This window comes from Euleptes europaea, chromosome 14, assembly GCF_029931775.1.
Source record: "Euleptes europaea isolate rEulEur1 chromosome 14, rEulEur1.hap1, whole genome shotgun sequence".
NCBI classification, from domain to species: Eukaryota; Metazoa; Chordata; class Lepidosauria; order Squamata; family Sphaerodactylidae; genus Euleptes; species Euleptes europaea.
The window spans coordinates 42,234,574-42,257,575 of NC_079325.1; the positions used below are offsets into that span (position 1 = coordinate 42,234,574).

The following is a 23,002-nucleotide window of genomic DNA, read 5'->3' on the forward strand; positions in this document are numbered from 1 at the left end:
TCAAAGTGCCACACATGCTAATCCAGAAACAAAAGAACAAAATGGAAAAAAATACTCCACCTGCAGCTGTTCGAGCTTGTTATTTTCCTGTTCTTTCTCTTCCAACAATTGCACTTTGGCCAGGGCATTTTCCAAGGCTTGTCTTTCTTTGCCGAGTTCATCTTGGACAGCAGAGTGTTCCAGCTTCCCCCCAAAAAGAAAAATATTCCCATTTTTTAAAAGTGACAAGAGTAGCTCTCCTTTCGTCTACAGAAAACTTAGTTTAGAAACAACTGGATATCACATTGCTGTCCAAGAACATTTCCTTCTTCTAAGGAAAACATGAACAGTCTTTGATTAAAGCACTTCACTGGACTTCTACTAGTCCAGTTCTTGGGTATCCACCCTGAATCTCCCAATCACAAATTTGGGAATTTTTGCAGGATGCTGTTTTGCTGGTTCAATTGTTTTGCTGGTTCAATGGCACTGGAAATCAGTGGGTCCTGCCCTTGCACATCACTGTTGCATCAGTGCTTTAACCTCACCTAAATTAACTTCCCTTCCAAACTGGAACTACCATGAAGAGCTCTTCCTCCTTGAACTAAAGAAGTTCATTCAGAAAATTCATTCTGGGCTGTGGCTCAACGGTAGAGCCTCTGCTTGGCATGCAGAAGATCCCAGGTTCAATCCCCGGCATCTCCAGTTAAAGGGACTAGGCAAGTAGGTGATGTGAAAGACCTCTGCCTGAGACCCTGCTGAGCCGTTGCCAGTCTGAGTAGACAATACTGACTTTGATGGACCAAGGGGCTGATTCAGTAGAAGGCAGCTTCATGTGTTCATGTGACAAAGGCTGAAAATCTCCTCATTTTTGGATCATCTATACCAGTAAAAGGAGGCCTAATTAGCAATCACAATGCCATTTTCTATCTAATTTCATAGATGATTTAATTTATACCTCACTTTTCTTCTCAATGGGGACCCAAAACAGCTTATAACATTGTCCTCCCATCCTCCATTTTATCCTGACAACAAGAACACCATGAGATAAGTTAGGCTAAGAGAGTGTGACTGGCCCAGCGTCACCCACCAAACTTCCATGACAGAGTGGCGATTTGAACCTGGTTCTCCCTAGATCCTTGTCCAACTGCTATACCACACTGGCACAAAAGACATACAAAAGACATCACAAAATACATACATGCTCATTTAATTACTACTGCGGCATGTTTCTTATGAAAAATTCTCCAACTGAATGAATTTCAGTTGTGAATATACAGACAACTCCATAGATACTGATTTTTGAAGACTGCCCACTTTCAAGCAACAGTGTGCTTGTATTCTTTTATGGGCGAGTCTGTACCACGTCTTGTGATCCAGTAAGCCGAACTCATCCTACTAAGCAAGTGTCGAGATCTACTTGGGTCTGAAAAAAATCTAAAGGCATAAGAGGAAAGGAGACTTCTGTCTCCATCACATTTTTTTACACACCTGACTAAGCTGTTTTACTCTCTCCAATTCTTCCTTGTGTAGCCTGGCTTCAGCATCACGGGCCTTCAGCTCTGCTTCCAGTTCAGCCTCATAAGCACTTCGCTCCCCCTGGGCCTCCTGCAGGGATTCATTTAGTTCTCGTTGCTCGTGGAGGGCATGTTCAAGGTCTTCAATTTCCTGAAATCAGACATTGAAAAAGCATACCAAAGACATTGATTATGATAGCACATCTTTTTGTGCTCGTTGCGTTTGCTCATCTCAGTTTTTTGGAATAACACCTCCACATGGTTTGCCTGCCTATACCTACTTTTTAACAATTCCTCGCCTCTCTAGAGCCTTCTTTCTAGCTAAATTAAATGCTAACCCTTCAATGGTTATGCAAGGTAGAATTGTGAATTTACCATACTCGGAAAGGACTTGTCCATGCTCTTCTGGCTCCACTGACTCATTAGTTCATGTGCTCTTTGAATGCCGTTTCTATGAGGACCTTAGAGAACAATATATCTCTCCTCTTTTAATATATAAATTCAATGCCTCTGTGTCTGACATAATGCCTTTTTATTAAGTGACAGGGATCCCAAGGCTACATTGGCAGTGGCAAAATTTATCTCAGTCCTTATATCCCCCAAACAATAGATTCAAAACTATGCTGCTCAAGATCAATGGATCAAGGAGCTTCTAAGGGATAAAGGAAAGGAAATCAGATATGCATTTTGTTGTTTCAAGTGTCTTCTAAGTCCTCCATCTGATAAGCAGTAGCCTGGTTTACTAGTGGACTGTGATCCAAAGATCTGGCAATTAGCTTCCCCCCCCCCCCGCTTGATAACACCTATCTACTGCTATCACAATAGACCGACACCATCACCAACCCAACATAACTGCAATCTAGGCTTATAAGACCACTACAACAATCCTGTTTCTGCATTCAATGTGCAAAGCAGTGACAGCACCAGCAAGAAGACAGGTAGTGGCAAGTAGTTAGAAGAAAGGGTGCTCAGTCTTCCTCCACTAACTGCTTTCCCTGGAAGACTGAGAGGAACGTCTGCTGGTCTAATGGGGAAAAGTGGCTACAGAGAAAAATAGAACAGGCAAGGCAAAAGGGTAAGCTGTCCTGCTCGCTACTTCTGCCTTACAAATGCTCCCTCCTTTTCCTCACATGTCAGCGTCCAACTCAGAACTAGGTTTGTGCTGCCATCCAAGGAGAAAATTACAAAGGCAATGGCTTAAATCTAAAACTGGTCTTTAATTGAATGGCCCTGTCCAGAGTTTGAAGGGAAATTTCTGAAGAAGAAAAGTTGGTTTTTATACCTCGCTTTTTCTCTACCTTTAAGGAGTCTCAAAGTGGCTTACAATTGCCTTTCCTTCCTCTCCTTACAACAGGCACCTTGTGAGGTAGGTGGGGCTGAGAGAGTTCTGAGAGAACTGTGACTGGCCCAAGGTCACCCAGCTGGCTTCATGTGGAGAAGTGGGGAAACCAACCAGGTTCACCAGATTAGCGTCCACCGCTCATGTGGAGGAGCGGAGAATCAAATCCAGCTCTCCAGATTAGAGTCTGCAGCTCTTAACCACTACACCACACTGGCTCTCATTGAGAGAAAGCTGCCTTCAGAATTATTAATTCTTTGGCATTGGGAAATACAGCTGTTCTTACATCTTACTTTTCTTAAGTTTTCTGCATCCATGGCAACTATTTCCAGCTGGCTTCTCTCACTCTCCAGCTCTTCCAGCCTTTGCAGCAATGCTTCCTTATCCTTCCGCAACACCTTGCATTCATCACTGGTCTGTTTGGCCTGACCCTTGACACTCTCCAGATATTCCTGTAGCCCAACGATAATTCCTTCCAGGTCTCTCTTCAGTGCATCGTTTGCTGCGATTTGGCCTGCAGGCAACAAAAAGGAGAATGAATCGAGGGAGGGAGGGGAGGAGTACTTCAACTATTAAGTTGGTCAAGGGGCACGAGAAGAATAAGGGAGCTGCTCCATTATTTGAACCACAGCTAATACTACTGAATGGGATCTTAAAACATTTCTAACTGAAGAAACCCCTGATATCAATATCTGATTAAGTATTTTTGCATTAATAAGGAACATGTATACTGTGGTTTTTATATTATGCAAATTATGTACTGTAAAATATGAAAAGTAAGCAACAACACCACAACACATAACCCATATCTCCAATTCAGCATCCACCTTTCTGCTACCAGCAGCGTGGGAAAAAACAATTTCAGCAAATTCAGTGATAGATAAGAACTGGGACAGTATATTTTTTTCTTTTAAAACTTGGTCAGTAACCACCCACAGAAAGTTACTTATCTCTAATTGTTCACAGAGTTTAATTTTTCTTAATCTCTTGGCCAGGTTCTCATCTTTTCTCTTGGTATTATTACTAATTTTGGGGAAATTAAGCTAGACAGGAAGCCTTTGTGCTACAAGCAGAGAATTACACCAGGATACAAAACCCCCCCCCCCCCAAAAACCAATTTGGCTATGCAACAGTGGTAAGCATCACTCAACCCCAGGGGACAAGTGCCAGCTGACTCACTCTGCCATTCCAGTAAATTAAAAAGGTACCCTGGGGTTGCCACGTTTGGTGAAGCATCTGTGGCCTGCCTTGAATCCTCGGGATAGAATAGCCTATAGATATGCAAGGCTTCCTTGAAACCAACTTCAGCAGAGTGAGGTAGCAATCAGACAATTGGTTACGCCACATAAGACTTTGCTACCATTTGCCCCTGCCTCTCATGATGTTCAGAACGGGGCTTTGAGGCTTCCAGAATTTGCCAGTATTACTATGCTTGCAACAGTGATCAAGTGGGATGGAGTAGGGGCTTGGCCGGTTGCTGTATCTAGTTGCCAGCCATTGCTATAAAATATGCTACACCTATCCCCTTCTTGCCGACCTGGATGGCCCAGGCTAGCCCAATCTTGTCAGATCTCGGAAGCTAAGCAGGGTCAGCTCTGGTTACTGTTTGGATGGGAGACCACCAAGGAAGCCCAGGGTCGCTACGCAGAGGCAAGCAAAGGAAAACCAGCTCTGAATGTGTCATGCCTTGAAAACGCCACAGGGATCATCATAAGTCAACTGTGACTTGATGCCACTTCCTACCACCAACCCCTTCTTATTCACAACAAAGAGTGCAATAACCATTAACAATTTTACATCTTAAAGAGCAAACATGGATGCTCCATGTACATTAGTATTATGCAAGCAAATACATAAATAATATACAACACAGTTGCATCTTTCAGCATGCATGCACAATGCACCTGGAAACTGCAACGTGTGGAGTACAATGCTGCTGCATAAGCAGCAAAACTTTTTTTAAAAAAATCTCATCTGTACTCCAAGGAGTTTGCCGTGTCCCTTTTCCCCGCCCAACAACTCTTTGAGGTAGGTGGCGCTCAGGGCCAGAAATGTTACAAGTTACATGAGTTTGCCACAGGATCCAGCAGCCACACTGCAGCTATGAGTTCCCGTGGCAACTTCATTTAGAAGCGCTGCAGGGTCCTGAATGTTGTTTAAGACTAAGGAATGGAAGGAGCCCCTGTGGCACTTCTAAATGGAGTTACCGCTGGGCTCTCATGGCTGCAATGTGGCTGCTAGTCCCCGTGGGGAACTTGTGTCATTTGTAATGTGTGGTTTGGCCCTAAAAGGGAGAGGTTCGGCCTAAGGCTTTGAGCTTCATGTCAGAATGGGAATCTGAATTGGGTCCGCCCAGCTATAGTCACAATCTATGCTGACAAACATTTATTTCATCAAGCGTGGCGTCACCCGAAGTCTCTGAACAAAGAAAACTACTTTAAGAGGTCTATTTTACCATCTGTGAGCTGTTGCTCCAGGTCCCTGATTTCCTCAGTTTCCTTTGCAATCCGAGACAGCATGTCATCCAAGCGACCTTCGAGCTGTTTGTAATGCTTGCTCATCATGTCAAGTTGCTGTTCTTTGCTTGCTTTCTGAGCCTTCATATGAGCCTGTAAATTGCAGTTAGATGGTCATGTTTTTAAATAACTCAAAAAGCAATCCTAAGAACATTTTCTTGGAAATGAGCCCCACTGAATAGACCTGAGTAGATCTCCTTAGGATTGGGTTGTTGCTGTTTTTAAAAATGCAACATGCATTCATTTATATTACAGTTCCTGCAGCATTCCTGCCACGGGTGTGAATTCAGATATACCTAAGGCAAAATTATACCCGAAGTTAACTGTTTTGGGTTGGCTCAGGGGCACTCAAAACGACACAAAACTCCATCTAAATTCCAGGAGCAACATGTTTCAGGGAGGCACAGGAGTGGGGAAGGAAAGAGAGGAAGCTAGCCAGGAAACAGCTGTTAGTCCTTTGGGGAAAGAGATGCTAAACAGCTGATGGTCAACCTCCAACCATGGCCCTTTAGATTTTAAAAGGTTATAATTTGTGCTTCTAGCTCCCTTCTTTATATTTGTCTGGTGCAAGGCTCTGCACTTAGCACAGTAGTAGGATCTAACCCATTATATTTCTTTGAACAAGGGGCAGATATGAGCTTCCTTTCGGGTAAGCAGCTTCCTAGTAACAGGAGAGTTCTATATATTCCATGTTCCCTCAAAAATCAAACAAAGGAAAAATATAATATTTCCCCACTTATTTTTCATATGCTTCCCAACTTCCTGTTCTTGGCCAAAGGTGATAGTATTAAGAGATATAATTCTACTTCTGAAAAAAGCATTACAATGTCAAATTATCTCCCTCTCTCTTCATAAATTGAAGTAAAACTAACTCCAGCTGCTGTAGTTATTATACTGTGTGCTTCCATGCCAGCTGTACCCAGCAATGTAGAGCAAGGGTAGCAATGCCAGGAGATAGGAAAATTATCCTCCATATTACAAAAGGCAGGAGCTCAACAGTGGGAGTACCATTCTCTGCAATAGCCTTGTTTGTCACAACATATCACTCTGCCCTAAGCTCTGGGACGAGACTAACTTCAAAGATCATGAAAGAGAAATTAGCCATTTAAAAAACTAGTTCTTATACGCTAAAATATATAGCCTAATCAGACTGACAGTTTAACAATTTCAGTTTCACACACACACAAAAGCAGTACTGGCCATTCATTTCCCTTAAATCTTACCCTAAGAGCAGATGATTTCAAAGTATTGTATCCAATGTCAACTAAACACTGCTGTGTGCAGCATCTCCTGATAAGAAGGGTTTTCAGGCTGGCAGCACAGTTGAATCAAACCAGAACACTTCTAAACGGCATGTTCTGTTATCAACGCTCAACTTGAACTGAAAGCAACCGCCTGACTTTCAAAAATGTGGGGCTGCGTTCGGACGCAATTTCCCAATGGCAGAATGGAACTTTCCTGACACCCCGCCTCCCACTGCAGCCCACTGATCTCCTTTTAAGGAACCCCGCTGCTCAACAGTGCTTCCTCCAATGCAGCTGCTGAGGCCACAGAGGGTCTTTTGAGTGGGGGAGGGAATGGCACTTACGGGTTTTTCTTTGTCTTTTCTTCTTTTCAGGTCATGTGCTGAAAGCCCTATGCCTAATTTGGCATTCATTGTAAAAGAAAAGCAGTACTAACAAAAGTTGCTTAACCAGCTCATAGCTCCCCGCCCTAATCCGCTATCTTGTCCTGGACATCAGCTTCTCTCTTTGACAGTTGCGCTTTGGCTAGGATGTGGTTTGAAGCATGCGAAGTTCCAGAGGCTGTGAGAGTCTCTTTGTGACGCCTGCACAGTGGTAGCATGCTCTCCAATCCCTACTTGTCTCAGCTAGCTGGACTCTGTCTTGTTTGCTTTAAATCACAACACAGGAAGCAGCACGGGCAGCCAATAGACTTCAGGCCTGCTAACAGGCAGCCCTGCTCTCCGAGAGGAAGCCGTTTCCTCCGATTGAGCATGCCTCCCCGCAATGTATGGAACGCTGTTATTGGAGGGCTGGGTTTCTGGACTGCTGATTTGGCAGTTCTTTTTAGAAAGAAACCCCTGGGGCCACGAAAAACAAAAAGCAATTCTGGCACGAGGCTATTTCAAGCACAGCCACACAATTCAAGAGCATTATGAATCTTTATTTTTTGCAATTATATATAATGTTAGATTTATACTAGTTTGCTAGAATTTGTTTCATAATTACAAAAACTTATTCCAGCTATGTTGATGTAACTATATTCAAGATTCTTGTAGTGGAAGCAGGACTGATGGAACTTAAGTGCACACAGATAACAGCCTTAGTCACAGATAACCGATTTCATCCTGAATAAGAGTTTTCCCCTGATTAAGAACAATGTGCAATTTAGATACAAATCTGCCCACAGACGTTTGCCTATTACTTTGTGGGATCAATGCAGAAACTTTTGCCCATGTTTTCAAAAATGCTGCAAGGCTTCTTTTAAACAAAGGTTGCCAGAAGATTAAGAAACAGGCCTATCCACATCCTTTTACATGGAATGTCAGTGTTCTGCCCCTTAGGGTGTGCTTCCAATAACTGGCTCCCTGCTGGGAGAAGGCAAGATGAGCCATCCCTCCTTCTCTCTCCTTCTGTTAAACATTCTGTTAACCTTGGCTGTATGCGCTGATAACAGCCATTACAAGCAGCAGAAAAATTACTTGTTAATGTTGTGTGGAGATCTGGGGTGCTTATTTTTTGTTTGATCAGCTGGCAGATCAGGCTGCAGGCTTCTGCCTAAACCAAAGCCCATTCTAGGCAGAAGAGTTGCTCCTGAAGAAGTGAAGCAGACATTGCATGGAATGTCACAAGGAAGAGGAACCCACTTCCCCCCCAGTGAAAAGTCTGCAAATGCAGCACTAACAAATGGCTGTACTTGGGATATGGTTCAAACTTCACCTGTTGTTTTGGGGGAGCATGCTTGGTGCAAATACTCTTGTCTAGAATAGCCAGTAACTCACAACCCATTCCTGAGATTGGGCTGAAAGTGTAGTGGAGGCAGTGTGGCCCCGCTGCCAGCGTAAGTGCCCTTGGAATAAGCCAGCATAAGTGCCCACAGAATAAGAGGCACTTCTGTTAGCACCTGTGCGCCAGGGAGCTGCATGGTGCTCATCTGATGCCGCAGCCTCTCTGGGACCTAAATCCTGGAAGAGAAGTGTGGTGCTGGCGCGTGGGGGCATTCCTGGGGTGGAGCTGACTGTAGTCAGCTTTCTAAGCCCCTCTAGCTCAGGAATGCCCCCTCCAGCAACAGCATTGCTACGCCAGGTTTTTCTTGGCGCAAGCATCGCTATTTTCAGTGGGGCTTTTTCCCCCCATTTTTGATTTTTTCGTTTGTTTTAAAGACCTTTTTTAAACCTTGCAGCAGCCGGGAAACCTCTTTGGAGGCGCTGCAGCAGCGCCTTGGCCATGCCGTCCTTGGCCACTGCAAGGCTCAGGAATGGGCTGTCAGATAGCAATCCTTACTTATAGGGGGGAAGGGGTTATATTGAACTCAGTGGAGTGAGTGGGAGAGGCCACAACTCAGTGATGAATCACGTGTTCTGTACGAAAGAGGTTTCAGGTTCAGTTCCTGGAGACTCCAATGATCAGGAGCACAATCAAAAGGAACTCAAACAGGAGGACATCTGCCTGACACCAGTCATAGTAAACAGCAGAAGGCTAGAGGGATCAATGGTCTGCCACTAAAGAGCAGCTTCATATCTTCCTAGATAAAGGCAGGGGCATATTTGCAAGTCGCATCCAGCAGCTGAAATGTCATGTGAGGATAATACAGCCATCTGACTGAGATAACAGCCAAACAACAAAGACGTCTGCAGTGACCGTTGTAATTTAGAGATCCCTCTTTATCACAGAGGATAGGATTTTACACAGGATCCCAGCTGGCTAGGAGCAAGGAGCTGCAGGCACGGGAGAGCATTCAGGGAAACTAGGCTATAACTGTGTTTGTTCGGCAATAAACTATTTCACTTTTACTTTGGTCCCTTATAACCCTAGCATATTACAATGTTCCTTAGATGCACCTGTCATAATTTTTTCTTTGAATGGCAAGTTCTTATGCTATATTGCAAAGGGCTTTTGAAAGCCTCTAAAGCTTCAACAGTAGTTTGACACAAAATCAGATCGCCCCTTATGCATGCGTAATCAACTGTGCATTCTTCTGGAATGTACTCACATGATGTTTGTTTCACGACCGGCAATACTCAAGCAGTGTATTTTAAAAAATAATGTGAGACAATGGCTCCAAGATGACTCAAAATGCTCTTTTTTTTAAACACAAGCAGGGTTATATAAAATTGTACATTTCTTATTCCACTGTTTGTGCCTTAGAATCCCCCCAAATGGTTTTACACAGAAACAAGTGCAGAAGTAGTTTTCTTCAGCTTGAATTAAACAATGTCTAGGCATCCATATGCTCTGACCTAGACAGCCCAGGCTAGCCCAATCTCATTGGATCTTGGAAGCTAAGAAGGGAGACCACCAAAGAAGTCCAGGGTTGCTACACAGAGGCACCTCTGTTTGTTTCTTGCCTTGAAAACCCTTAGGGGGCTGTTACTTGACAGCCCTTTCCACCACCGTGCATCCATGTGGGGCGGGGGAAGAGGAGGGAGACTTACATGTCTTGGGTCTTTAGGATCCAAAGAATCTATAAAACACTGCAAGTCTTCTAACTCCTTCTCTTTTTTGGCCATTTCTTGCCTCTGCTTTTCCATCTGTTTCTCCAGTTCCACAGCTTCTTCTCGCAGCTGATTCAGGAGAAATATCTTGTTGCTCAGCTGTTCTCGGAGACACCCCTTTTCCGCTTCTGACATCTGGATGCAGAAAACACACCTTAACTATGGCTGAGATACACAAAACATTCAAAGCCTTCAAAATATGGGTTTGGCTTCAAATTGGACTTTAGTCATTTTGCAAAGCCCGAATCAGTTTAGATTCGGGTACATGCATTCAGCCCCATGCATCATTAGAAGTTAACACAACAACAGTCTTATAGAGTTCATTCCAACGCCGCACACACAGAATGCATCCTGCACTTACTGTGTTGATCAGCTATAACTTCCTTATAAGGAACAAAGGTGTTATCTATGGAAACACAGGATGAAAAATCAAAACCTTATGTTTCTAAGGAATGGTAAATAAGCACCTCACCTTGACTTACTATTTTATCCCAACACTGATCAAAATTTTCTTTCCTGACGTTTCGCCAGCAGCTGTGGCAGGCATCTTCAGAGGAGTAACACTGAAGGACAGTGTCTCTCAGTGTCAAGTGTGTAGGAAGAGTAATATATAGTCAGAAAGGGGTTAGGTTGAGCTGAATCACTGTCCTGCAAAAAGTATCTTTTTGCAGGACAATGATTCAGCTCAACCCAACCCCTTTCTGACTATATATTACTCTTCCTACACACTTGACGCTGAGACACACTGTTCTTCAGTGTTACTCCTCTGAAGATGCCTGCCACAGCTGCTGGCGAAACGTCAGGAAAGAAAATACCAAGACCACCGTTACACAGCTCGGATAACCCACAAGAACCAATGAACTCTGACCGTGAAAGCCTTCGACAATATACTGATCAAAATCCTTAAGATTTGAAAATTGTGCACAGGAAAACAAGCTCACAACTGTACACCTGTGTCCTTTCAACTGTTTTGCTTTATCTTCAGACTGCTTCGAGTAAATTTATACATACCTTTTTCTGAGCCACAGCATTTTGGACTTGGTTAAGCTCCTCTGTTGCTTTTAAAACACGTTGCTCTGTGCTGGATATTTCACCTTGCAATTCAGCCAGTCTTTCTTGGGCTGAGGAAAGGAAAACAGTGTTTTAAATGCAAAATATGTATAAGGTGCTGCAGTTAGAAACAAAGGAGATAGAAAGTAGTGGCCATGACCCACAGAAGTATACAGGAAGTATACAGGAAGATGCTCCAAGGCTTTTTACACCCTTTGGTAAAGCACAAGCTTGAATAAGCTCCTCTGAAAAAAAACAACAACAACCTGGGTTACCTGCTTGAATCTTCCTCTGTTTTTCCTCTAATTCTACATCAAGTGATTGATGAAGATTAAGTTTAAGCTGCTGGATTTTTTGTTGCTCCTCCTGTTCCAGTCCTCCCACTTGTATTTTTTGGGCCTTATTGGGGATGTAACCTTCCATGGCATACATGTTCCTTTTGTACCTGGCTTTCCCAATGTAAGGGCTTTCACCCGGTACATCATCAAGTTCAACATCCTGAAAACATAACGTAAAGCCAGTCAGATTTTAAATTGATACTAAATGATTTTATGACATATCAACCACAAAATTCAGTATAATTCACAGTGGGTAGCCGTGTTAGTCTGTCTGCAGTAGTAGAAAAGGGCAAGAGTCCAGTAGCACCTTAAAGACTAACAAAAATATTTTCTGGTAGGGTATGAGCTTTCGTGAGCCACAGTTCAGGTATCTGAAGAAGTGAGCTGTGGCTCACGAAAGCTCATACCCTACCAGAAAATATTTTTGTTAGTCTTTAAGGTGCTACAAAATTCAGTATGTTTAAAATGGGTAGTTAAATTGTGGAATGCCCTGCCCTGGGATGTGGTGATGGCTGCCAACCTGGAAGGCTTGAAGAGGGGAATCGATATGTTCATGGAAGATAGGGCTATCCATGACTTCTAGTAAAAATGGATACTAGTCATGATGCATACTTTTCTGCATGGTCTTGTTCCAAGCCCATTTGGGCTCTCCTTTAAAAAAAAAAAAAACACCATTCCCTGCGGCTGCTGTGTGGTTGCGAGGAACATGAGCAAACTAGTTTAAGCACATGAAGAAATACATCAAGTATTTTGCCTCTTTCAGTACAATCCTAAGGAGGTCTACTCAGAATTCTACTAACATCTCTTCAATGGGGCTTACTTGCAGGAAAGTGTTCTTAGGACTGCATTGTTTGCATAGGATTGTATGGTAAATATGCTATTTTGACTGACGTACAGCAATAACAGCACATTCCTAACTTCAGAGTATGAAAGTCCTCAGGAGGCCAGGAAGGTGCTGCGCCGGCGTTGGGGCCCTCCACGCAGGCATCTGGGCTACTTACGCCACCATAAGTGGCCCCAACGTCAGCAGGGAGGCCCAGATGCTGGTTTCTAGGAGCTGCCACCCCGGGACACCAGCTGGGCCTTCTGCCGGCATCCCACCGGCGTAAAGGCCCACGCCGGCGTTCAGGGGGATGTTCCGGCATCCCAGGAAGTGTTCCCAGGGCGTTCCCGGGGGAGGAGCTGCAGGTAGGCAGCTTCCTGTCCCCTTTCGGCCCTGGACGCTGGCACCAAGAATGGCATTGCTGCACGTGCTTTTTAGCAGGCGCAGCCTCGCTATTCTCTATGAGGCGAAAAGCCCCATTTAAAATTTAAAAAGCCGCAAAAAGGCTTTTAAAATGTTTTCGGCATGTGGGCAGCTGTTTAGGAGGCGCCATGGTGGCGCCTCCTCCCCACCGTCCCTGCACGTCGCCAGCTCAGGAATGGGCTTTAATACCCATACAAAACTGCCTTGAGCATTTATTTTTAAATACAAAGGCAGGATATAAGTATACTAATGAATACATAAACACTGCACTTAGGGAAAAGGGAACTCTTCCTCTCTTCTTGTGTGCTTCTGTCATACTATATAAAATGTTTTGGGGAATTTCAGCTTCTCATTTCACCATACACTACTGTAAAAATTATTTTCTAATGAAAAAATCCATAAAATTACCATAAATAGCAAACTGGAAGGAAATAAGAGACCCCTCCCCAAGAAACAAATAAAGAATATCATTTTCAAATAATTACCTCCACTGGATAATAACCTAATGGCTCGAACTTGGCATCAATCTTATAGAAAGCCAGCTCTTGCTCCAACTCATACTGTTTCTGACAGGCTCTGGTTAATTCTACTGTCTTCTGCTTTAGCTAATGCAAAATGCCAGGAACAACATGTTAGTTTTACAAGCAAATTGTGAATGCAGGTAGAATTTCCATGTGATGGGTAAGTGTATGAACAACTTAAGATCACCTAACAGTAAAAACATAGATTTCCTCCCCAGACATGTGACAAATCCCTTAAACGCTGTTTCTGTCCCTAGTAAGAACCAGAGGCTTTCGCATTTGCCAGCTATGGAATACCTTTCACTCATTCTTCTTTTACTATCCACAGTGAAAAACAGGATCCTGCTGCGAACAAGGTTTACTAGATCACACTATTTTACAGTGCAAATTTATACCCCTCTAAGCCCATTGAACTCAATGGATTTAGAAGGAAGTAACTCTGTTTAGGAATACACTGTTACTGTCTAACACAAATCATATGAATATATATAATAATGATAACGCATCATACACACTAATGATAAATTACATACACAGTGGAACACACTAATGTAACAAGTTACTCAATTCATAAGACCTTGAGGAAAAAACCCTAGGCTGCCATCTTCACAAAATTGCCCTAACTGCATTATATTCATTTTTCTCAGTTGAATAAAGGATCCAAGTGCATTTTTATTCTGCTTGGCTCAAATATTTTTAACAGGAGACAACTGAACTAAAATGGTGTTTGTCTCATATTTTTCAAGTCTATCTGTGCATACAAATGTCCAAAGACTGTTGCCAGATAACTATATAATACTTAACCTTAGCTGAAACTAACAATGGTTTATTGTCTTAACCTTAATTAAGATTGCAAATGTAAATAGTGAAGTCACAGTTTACATTGCTGAACTAAGCCCTTCTATGACCTGGTGTGTACTGGCAGATACTAGTCCTGCTTATCACCTTCTAGACAGAGACTGGGAACAGCCCACAATGGTGTCTACACCATAGCTTGGTGCAGATATACCACTTCACTATGGTTAACCCAAACCAGGTTTTCAAACGCACTTTGAACCATGGTTTCACACCCTGGTGTATCACCAATTCTTAACCATGAAATATTTACTATGGTTAAGCGTTATATCTGCATTGGATCTCCACAAATCTATACATTTATTTCCAATGTACTTCCAATATATGTGGAAAACTAAGCACATTAATGAACGTAATCTGCTGGGCCTGCCACTACCCTAGTATTTCTAAGCTGCTAACTAAGAATTATGGGCTCTCTCTCATTCCAAGAGTTTTTCTTGGTGGATACCTGAAGGGCAGCATGCAGCAAGGTTCCAGTAGGTAGCAGAAGAAAGAACTGAGGCAGGAAAAGAGAGACAGAGAGAGGGCAGAAAAAGGAAAGATTGGAATAAGGAAAATAATTAAATTTCTAAATCAAAGTATATGACACCATGCAAAAATTCTGATTCAGAAAAAAAAACACAACAGGAAAGTTTCAAGCAAACAGTTGCAGAACAAGTTCAGTTTTAACTTCACTGGGAGAGTCTGAAACAAGTCCATGCAAACAAATCCTAGAACGAACAATAAACAAAATATATGTAGTCAAGCTGTACACACAAGGACTACCTTTAATGTGGAATAAAGGCTCAGCAGTAAGGAAACTGGGACAAACCGAGCTATTGGCTAAAGGAAAGAGAGGCAAGCAAAATCTGTCATCCAGACGGACAAGAGTGGATAGTGCTGAAAAATACAGGATGCCAGATATTCTGAAAATTAATCTGTTTCGAGAGACATGCTGTTCATTCAGTCATGGTTGAAGCAACAATGGGCACAACCCCCTGAGAAGTCTTCCTGCACAAGCCCCACTGAAATAAGCATGCTCCCATTCACTACAATGGATAATGTGCAAGAGAACTTCTCATAAAGATTGTGCCTCATAATTTCTAGTTCTCTAATTGCTAATCTTTCTTTTAAACCAGCTTTCATTAATCCCAGATGCATAGAATCTTAATTAAGATTCTAAAGCTGAGTCTTAAGCAACGCTGTAATTAACAATTAGACAGCAATTAAGAATTCTAAGCAAATCTTAGCAAGCTAGTTTATAAATGTGGACTTAACTGTCAGAAATGAAAATGATAGGGTTATCTTTAACAACATCTGAAGTAAACCAAAGGTATTTATTTAAAACATAATAGGCTCAACTTTTCACCAAACAACTGGGAGATATGATGCCGTAGGAAACAAAATATACAGCATCTTAAGTTTATGACCAATAAACAACATTTAATCCAACTATCTAAAGGCAACAATGTTAATCAGAATAGGAAGTATAGAAAACATGTATATTTTAAAGTTAATATGCGCTCTCTCTCTCTCACCGAGAGCAGAATGTCATAAAAGAACTACATCCAGATAAATTGCATATTTCAATAAGTAGTCAAATCGACATGAGTGGGATTACAGCAGTTTAAATGTTAACTAAATGATCCCCCAAACAAACTAAACACCAGTCTCTCCCATGTAATGCAACATCGTTTCACTGAGATTTAGCTTTACACCACAAACATTTTAAAATCTCTAATTTTAAAGAAAATACTCAAAATTGCTTTACCAGTTCATTTTTTGTGTCCAGTTCACTTTCCAAATCTTTATAACTATGTTTCTGTTGCGTGTTTCTTTGTTTTAACAATTTGTTCAAGTCATCTTGCTGCTGTAACTGTTCAAGCAGGCTGGTCTGTTTGTTTTTAAGGTCCTCCATCTCTTTCATGTTTTTTTCCAAGTCCTTTTCTAGATTTTCTATCTCTTCTGCAAAATAAAGAAAGCCAGAAAATCATGCAAACTTCCATTGGTGTGTTCCTTTACTAGTGGCAGAGAATCAAGCGAATACAATACTCAGGGCTTTTAATAATTTTAAGTTACTGTCTCCCTCTCACAATATCCATTGTTAAAGGGGGCAACTGGACAGAAACCAATATGAAGTGTCACAGTCCCAATTTACAGAAATATGCCTTGTAGAAAACTAATTTCACTATTCTTCAGAGTGGCTCTTACTGCCATCTGACTAATCGTTAAAATACTCAACAATAAGGGCCAGGAATTCAACACAATACTTAATTTACATGGTTGTATTTTAAAATTAAATAAATAAATGTGATAGTTTCAAGCTTCTGTCTAATCATAGTTTTCAAATGCTTATTAGTTCACTTTTATTTATTAACTATTTCACCGATAGTTATTAAAGAACACTTTTGTTTATTAACAGCTTTTCAATCTCTCTTTAAATAATTGTTTGATTTAAATAAGGGCCTTGGTTATGGGCATAAGTGGCACTATGCCGGCGTCCATCAGTTTGCACAGCACAAGTGGCCTGGACGACGGCATAGGGGTCACGTTGCCTCCTAAGGCGATTCGGCCCCAGGAGTGCACTGAAAGTTACTTAGGAAAGCTGTATTTTGATTTTCCTACTGAAATCGGCATTTTCACCAAGAGTGCTGCAAATGTCAGCAGAGTTTACACCGCATGTACTCGTTTGGGGGACAATCAATTCCAATGTTCTTTTGTATAATGCTCAATGGAATGATTCAGAGCCATGAAAAAACAGTATTATTTATTACCTTTATAGTGTACAAAGAACAATTCAGAGACAGTATATATTAAACGGAAAACATGCTTTTTATAGATATTGTATTCTAAAAGTGAAATAATTTTTTACAATTAATATTGATCAAATCCTACCAATTTATTCCAGTATTTAGAACAATTTCACACATTAGGCAGCAGCAAATCTGAGTTGACCATCAAGCGGGCACTCAAAAGGGTTCCGCATTCAATCAGGACTCTCCAACAAGCATACTCATTTGATAGAGTATGGACAGGTGTAGCTATTAAAGTTAGACTAGAACTGGAAATGCCTGGATCATGCAGCTCACTGGCAATGCAATCCTGGGAATAAGTCTCACTGAGTAGACCTGTTTAGGATTGCTCTCTGAGTGACTTTGGACCAGTCATTCTCTTTCTCAGCCTAGATTAGCTCATAGGATTAAGAGGATAAAACAGAAGAACCGTGTACACTGCTAAAGCTCCCTGGACAAAGGGCAAGATAAAAATGTAACAGGCAGACAAATGTCTGTTGCTTTCTCACTTTACCTGTTTAGGTGTACACTTCAAACTTCTTTTGTCCCTAAAAAAGTGATGTGTGCACTGGCCATTATTGTATGTTACTGCTAGAATACCCTGTTTCTCTACTAAACCCAACGCTTTTGCTCAGTCTGACAAATATAGTACAACTCACTTTAATTACTGAAATGTATGATTATCATGTTTACCTATATTAAACCTCAAAACAGCCTCATCCCTGTCACAATTTGTCACTGGGTGTCCATCAAGTTCTTCCAGTGATCTCAAATGGAAAATTGAGTAAAGACGGTAATGAGGTAGGTTTGCAATGGGATTGTCAGCCAGGAGCAGAGAAGTCAAGTCTTTAAGGGATTTCAATTTAGCTACCTCATGGAGCTGCAAGAAATAATATTACAATAATTAAACAATCCTTCAAACACAAATCATGCTCAGTTTTCTGCTAATAGACACAGTTTCACACTCTATTAGATCACACATTATATGTTAAAATTGAACATGTGGATGTCACCATCAAGATATCATGACTCTGTCATAACACAATGCGCTAAGTAAAATCTTAAAGCCTGTCAAATAATTCTTAATTGAAAAGGAAGTTACATGAATACAACCCAAAGTCAAAAATTACAATAGAGCTATATTTTGATTTTCCTATTGAAATCTACATTTTCACCAAGACTGCTGCATTCCTCAGCGGAGTGCCATATATACTTCCTGAGCAAAATAAATAAATAAACTGAGTGAACATTAGACAATCCACTCAAAAATGGGAGTGTATTTGCTTAACAGAAAAAAGGCAACTAAACTGTTCTAGCTCATCCCAGCAGTGGTGAGAGCTGAATTAGAACCAATGAAACTTGGATTCAAGTCTGCACTCTGCAATTAAGCTTACTGGGTGAACTTGAGCCAATCAGCCTAATCTATCCAACGAGGCTGTTGTGAGGATAAACTGGGCAGGGGAGAATGAAGTATGGCACCCTGAGCTGCTTTGAGGAAAGACAGGATAAAAATAGAGAAAATTTGAGCTAAAATAAAAGTGGGGGCATGGTTTTACCGATTGTACAGAAAGGCTATCCAACTCTTGCTTTTAAAAACTTTCTATGCTTGAGTTTTCCTTTCCACGTCATTCTATGCTCAAGAACTCCTGTGTCTGCTATGAAACCCCAGAGGGTCCTGGAGAAAGTTTTAGGGAAAACTCAGCATATCTGGGGGCACAGGGTACATTTAGCGGATTTCACTGGTGTTCCACTTGCACTGAGAATGTGACCTAAAATTCACCTGAAGAGTCTCTTACAGCTGCACATTACACGGGGAGAATGATGGAAGTGGGCAAACTGTATTTCAGGGACGAGTTCACCATTACTGATGTTCTCATCAATGAATCCCCAGTAAGTTTCCCACAAACCCTGGAGCAATTTGAAATCTACTACTGTAGTTTTTGCCCACACAGTTCTAATCTGCACGTATTGGAAATATGGGGAAACTATATATTTTTTGCTTTATAAAAGATTTGTTCTTACAAACAAGGAAAATGAGAAATAATCAAAACCCCACAAAACAAAAACACTAAGTAAGCATTGCTACTTGTTGAAATCACTTACTGAGGATACTTTATTCTGTCGCAAATTCAAGGTGCGCAAGGATCGGAGTTTCTTCCCTATCCACACTGGGATGTGCTCAATTTCATTCCCAGCAAGGTTCAGTTTCTGCAGGTTGTGTAGGTGTTCGATACCTTCCATTTTACTGGGGGGGGGGGGGGGAAGGGAAACATTTTAAAGAGTCAGTTTCACAGCAAGTGTTGCATCCCCCACAACATGTACCTAGTATGTATTAGCTCCACAATCTTTCCTTCCTAGCAGTGTGCTAGCAGTGTGTCCCAGACAGGGACTATAGGGTAAGTATGCACAGTGCAGAAAGCAGATGCTTAGGAAAAGCATAGGGGGCACATAGAAGGGTGTAACTGTTTAGGATTGCACTGAATCCATTGACTTCAGATTCAAATTGCACTGTTTGCCCCCTACCCTGTTCTTGAGGGTCTGCTTTCTACACTTAGAATGGTGCGGCTGTAGAATTGCACTGAAAATGAAATCTGCAGTGGGAAGAGGAAATCAGCAAACAACACTGCCCTCTTTTCTAAAGACTTAAGTGCTGTTAAAACTTTGGAACGATATATCTGGGTTCAGACCATTGTGGTCAATGATTATTACTCTCAGATCAGAGTGCTTATAATTGCAGCCTGCAGTTCTCTTGTGTGGCAAAAACAACAAACACCATAGGAAAAGTTACAGAACCCCAAGTGTAGCATGTGTAACTTTTGGTTCTCTCAATGAAAGAGAAGCCTATGCCATTGCATTACCTAAGATATTACCTTATGACATGAAAATGTCTGCAACATTTTGCTCTATAATTATTAGCTCCTAATTCCCTCCCCCCTTTACCTTATTTTGTTGTGGGACAGATTGAGGTCCCGTAGCTTTAAAAGTTTGTCCAATTTTTCAACCTTCTCGATCAGATTGTTACTGAGATTAAGGACTTCAAGTTTCTCACACTTCTCCAGATTCTCTATGTACTGAAAATATAACATTAAAATAGTAAATTAGCCTGTGTAAGTGAGTGAGTGAGTGAGAGAGACAGAGAGAGAGAGACAGAGAGACAACAATGTACCTTAAACTTCTTTCCCCCATCTTTTGCAAGGGAAAGATTCAGAGAAGTTATACGCGCCACATTTTCCTGTTTGGACAGTTTCTTGATAAGAGGCTCTGTTATGTATCTAATACCTGGACTGATTCCGTTGCTACCTGAAATCAACAATACAGTGTGTTATTTACAAAGCTACAGTGAAATAATGTAGCAAGAAAATTTGTGGTTCATAATGGACAATGTTATATTTCAAATGTAAAGGCATGCTTAAGAACTCCTTGAAAGGAAAATTTAGGTGTAGTTCAGAAAAATAAACACCCTGAAATTTAATTAAATGAATGCCTTTTAACTAGGTAGCACCACATTGACTTTAAAGCTTTGAGATTTATCAAATACAGATGTCTGCTGGTTCCAAATTTGTAACCAGGTCTGAAGTCAACACTGATGTCTGTATCCCTTGCTATTTCATTTAAGATGTGTAGTAAACCTGGAAGCTCTAATACAATTAATGTGGTTATTTACCAACCTGGATCAGGGTCAAGCATCAGAGAGTACTTTGAATATGCAACAGTGACATGCTCTACCACCTTTATATCCTGACTTCTATTATGGGAATGAATTAAAAGAAAGGGAATGCAAAAAGTAACAATGTTCCATTTTTACTGCTGAGGAGGAAGAGCTGGGGTTAATAATCTAAATCTAATTCTGACTAGAATTAGCACTGTCTGAATCATGCAAGCACAATATTTCACATGACTATTTTAAAGATTACTGAAAGCATATACAGATTATATCTCATAAGAACATAAGAAAACCCATGCAGGATCAGACCAAGGCCCATCAAGTCCAGCAGTCCGTTCACAGTGGCCAACCAGGTGCCTCTAGGAAGTCCACAAACAAAACAGGTGCAGCAACATTATCCTGCCTGTGTTCCACAGCTCCTAATACAATAGGAATGCTCCTCTGCTACTGGAGAGAATAGGTATGCATCATGACTAGTAGCCATGGATAGCCCTAGCAGCCATCATCACATTCTGGGGCAGGGAGTTCCACAATTTAACTATGTGAGTATGAATTGCCATTGGGTTCAATGAAGTCTCCCAAGGTATGCACATCATATTGTGCTGGTGATTACTCAGAACAAGAGGTCAAAGCACTCCCTCTGTTTCCCAGGGCATAAGAAGAAAAATTATATAAACTCTGAACCCAATTCTCTCCTGAAGCCCTGGTTTCAATAGCAGAACAGGAAATGAATGATTGCCTTCTGTTCCAGGAAGTGGCCAATGGACTGTAGCGCATATGTGCCTCTGCATGTCGACCTACTCTGGAGGAGAGGAACCTCCATTAGGCGCCATGGAAATTCCTCCAAGAACTCTCAGCTATGCTTCCTGGGGTAGATTATGCCCTTAGTATTTAAATAGTGCTAAAAATACAATAAAGAAAGTTGACAGGAAGAAAGTTGATTCCTTTGAAATGTGGTGTTGGAGGAGGAGTTTTACGGATACCGTGGAACGCCAAAAACACAAATCAGTGGTTTCTAGATCAAATCAAGCCTGAACTCTTCCTAGAAGCCAAAATGACTAAACTGAGGCTGTCTTACTTTGGTCACATTATAAGAAGACAAGAGTCACTGGAAAAGACAATACTACTAGGAAAAATGGAAGGCAGCAGGAAAAGAGGCATACTCAACATGAGATGGAGTGACTCTATAAAGGAAGCTACAGCCCTCAGTTTGCAAGACCTGTTAATGACAGGACAGTTTGGAGGTAATTAATTCATAGGTTCGCCATGAGTCGAAAGCAACTTGATGGCACTTAACACACAAAAAAAATACTTTCCTTACATAATGTTAATGAACATCCACATTCTACAAAAAAAACCAAAAATGTAGCTATTTAAAGTGTGATCAACTATAATTACAATACCTTGTCCGTCCTGATATTCAAAGGGAATTGCTAAATCACTTTGTTCAACTACATCTCCTGGATACCTTTGTTCTGTAACTAGATAAGTAGCAAGAGTTCCTTGTCTGGTAAGTGGAGATGGTGACCTGCTGCTCAAACTCATTGGACTCTGAGTGCGAGACGGAGACATCTGCTTGTTTCCAAACGATGCTCTTGCTGGTCGTCCTTTCCTCATTGCACAGAATGCTGCATATTACTAGATGAAAAGCTGCAAGCATGTAGACACAAGATTTTCAAAGGCACAAATATTAGTAGCTGCTCACATGTAAAAATAAAAAAATAATTATTTATTTTAACGTGTTTGTTTAAACAAGCTCTCCAACAGAGCATTAGGTCTTTCCTTTCAAATCTTAAAAAAAAAAAAAAACTAGGAAACTTGATGCAATCTATCCAGCCCGTGAGAACGAACTCTGGCTTCGTGCCTTCCATCTTCGCTTACTCTCTGCAGGTCTCCTTAGTTTGCTTTCAGGAAACTGTGGTTTCCCCAAGTGTAGAAATACTTGAGCTGATACTAGCACTTTATTTCCAAAGAACTGAGAGAATCAGTAAGCAAGCTGCTTTAGAGATTTTGATGTCTCTAGCCATTACGAAAAGCAAAGCAAATTGGCTACCGATTGTTCCAAGCAGCTTTGCAGTTATAAACAACACAAAAGTGGCTACCATCAAGGTTACTTCCTCCCCTTTTTATTTCAGCAAAATGGAAGCTATCCCCCTGCTTTTTTTTTGCTTCAGTAAAATGGGAGCTGGCAAAAATTAAGGATAGAACAAAAGCCAAAGACCAAAGAATATCAGAGGGAATTTGTAGACAAGAAGGTGCTTACTCAAAGCATCTGGGACCAGATAGTTATGGGGTTGTTTTGTGCTGCATGTGTATATTAAATGCAAAACCCAAAGCACTTCCTTCCTGACAATGACTAAAAGCAGTTCAGGCTTCTTGGTGAAACATGTGTGTGCGTGCGCATGCAGAGCTCATGATCAGTCATCCCAGATGGATGGTTACAAAAGGCAGAAGTCTGTTTTGGTTCACTGTTTATGGTCTGTGCCTTTTGA

The 23,002-nt window shown here is 41.4% G+C and overlaps 1 protein-coding gene across 1 annotated transcript in view; it reads right to left on the reverse strand.

Annotated features, from left to right (window-relative positions):
• The window catches only part of CNTRL (centriolin), a 55,563-nt gene extending 33,410 nt beyond the window's left edge, over nucleotides 1-22,153 (reverse strand). Inside the window, exons 1-15 of the mRNA XM_056860142.1 lie at nucleotides 21,914-22,153; nucleotides 20,013-20,146; nucleotides 19,787-19,917; nucleotides 18,950-19,091; nucleotides 17,540-17,726; nucleotides 15,826-16,019; nucleotides 14,524-14,571; nucleotides 13,185-13,304; nucleotides 11,391-11,613; nucleotides 11,077-11,186; nucleotides 10,006-10,200; nucleotides 5,288-5,441; nucleotides 3,126-3,346; nucleotides 1,468-1,644; nucleotides 61-183 (exon numbers count right to left, since the gene is read on the reverse strand). Of these exons, the coding sequence (XP_056716120.1) occupies nucleotides 61-183; nucleotides 1,468-1,644; nucleotides 3,126-3,346; nucleotides 5,288-5,441; nucleotides 10,006-10,200; nucleotides 11,077-11,186; nucleotides 11,391-11,613; nucleotides 13,185-13,304; nucleotides 14,524-14,571; nucleotides 15,826-16,019; nucleotides 17,540-17,726; nucleotides 18,950-19,091; nucleotides 19,787-19,917; nucleotides 20,013-20,146; nucleotides 21,914-22,127 (2,373 nt within the window). The 5' untranslated portion in view covers nucleotides 22,128-22,153. The remainder of the gene's footprint in view (nucleotides 1-60; nucleotides 184-1,467; nucleotides 1,645-3,125; nucleotides 3,347-5,287; nucleotides 5,442-10,005; nucleotides 10,201-11,076; nucleotides 11,187-11,390; nucleotides 11,614-13,184; nucleotides 13,305-14,523; nucleotides 14,572-15,825; nucleotides 16,020-17,539; nucleotides 17,727-18,949; nucleotides 19,092-19,786; nucleotides 19,918-20,012; nucleotides 20,147-21,913) is intronic.
• Between the last annotated feature and the right edge of the window lie 849 nt (nucleotides 22,154-23,002).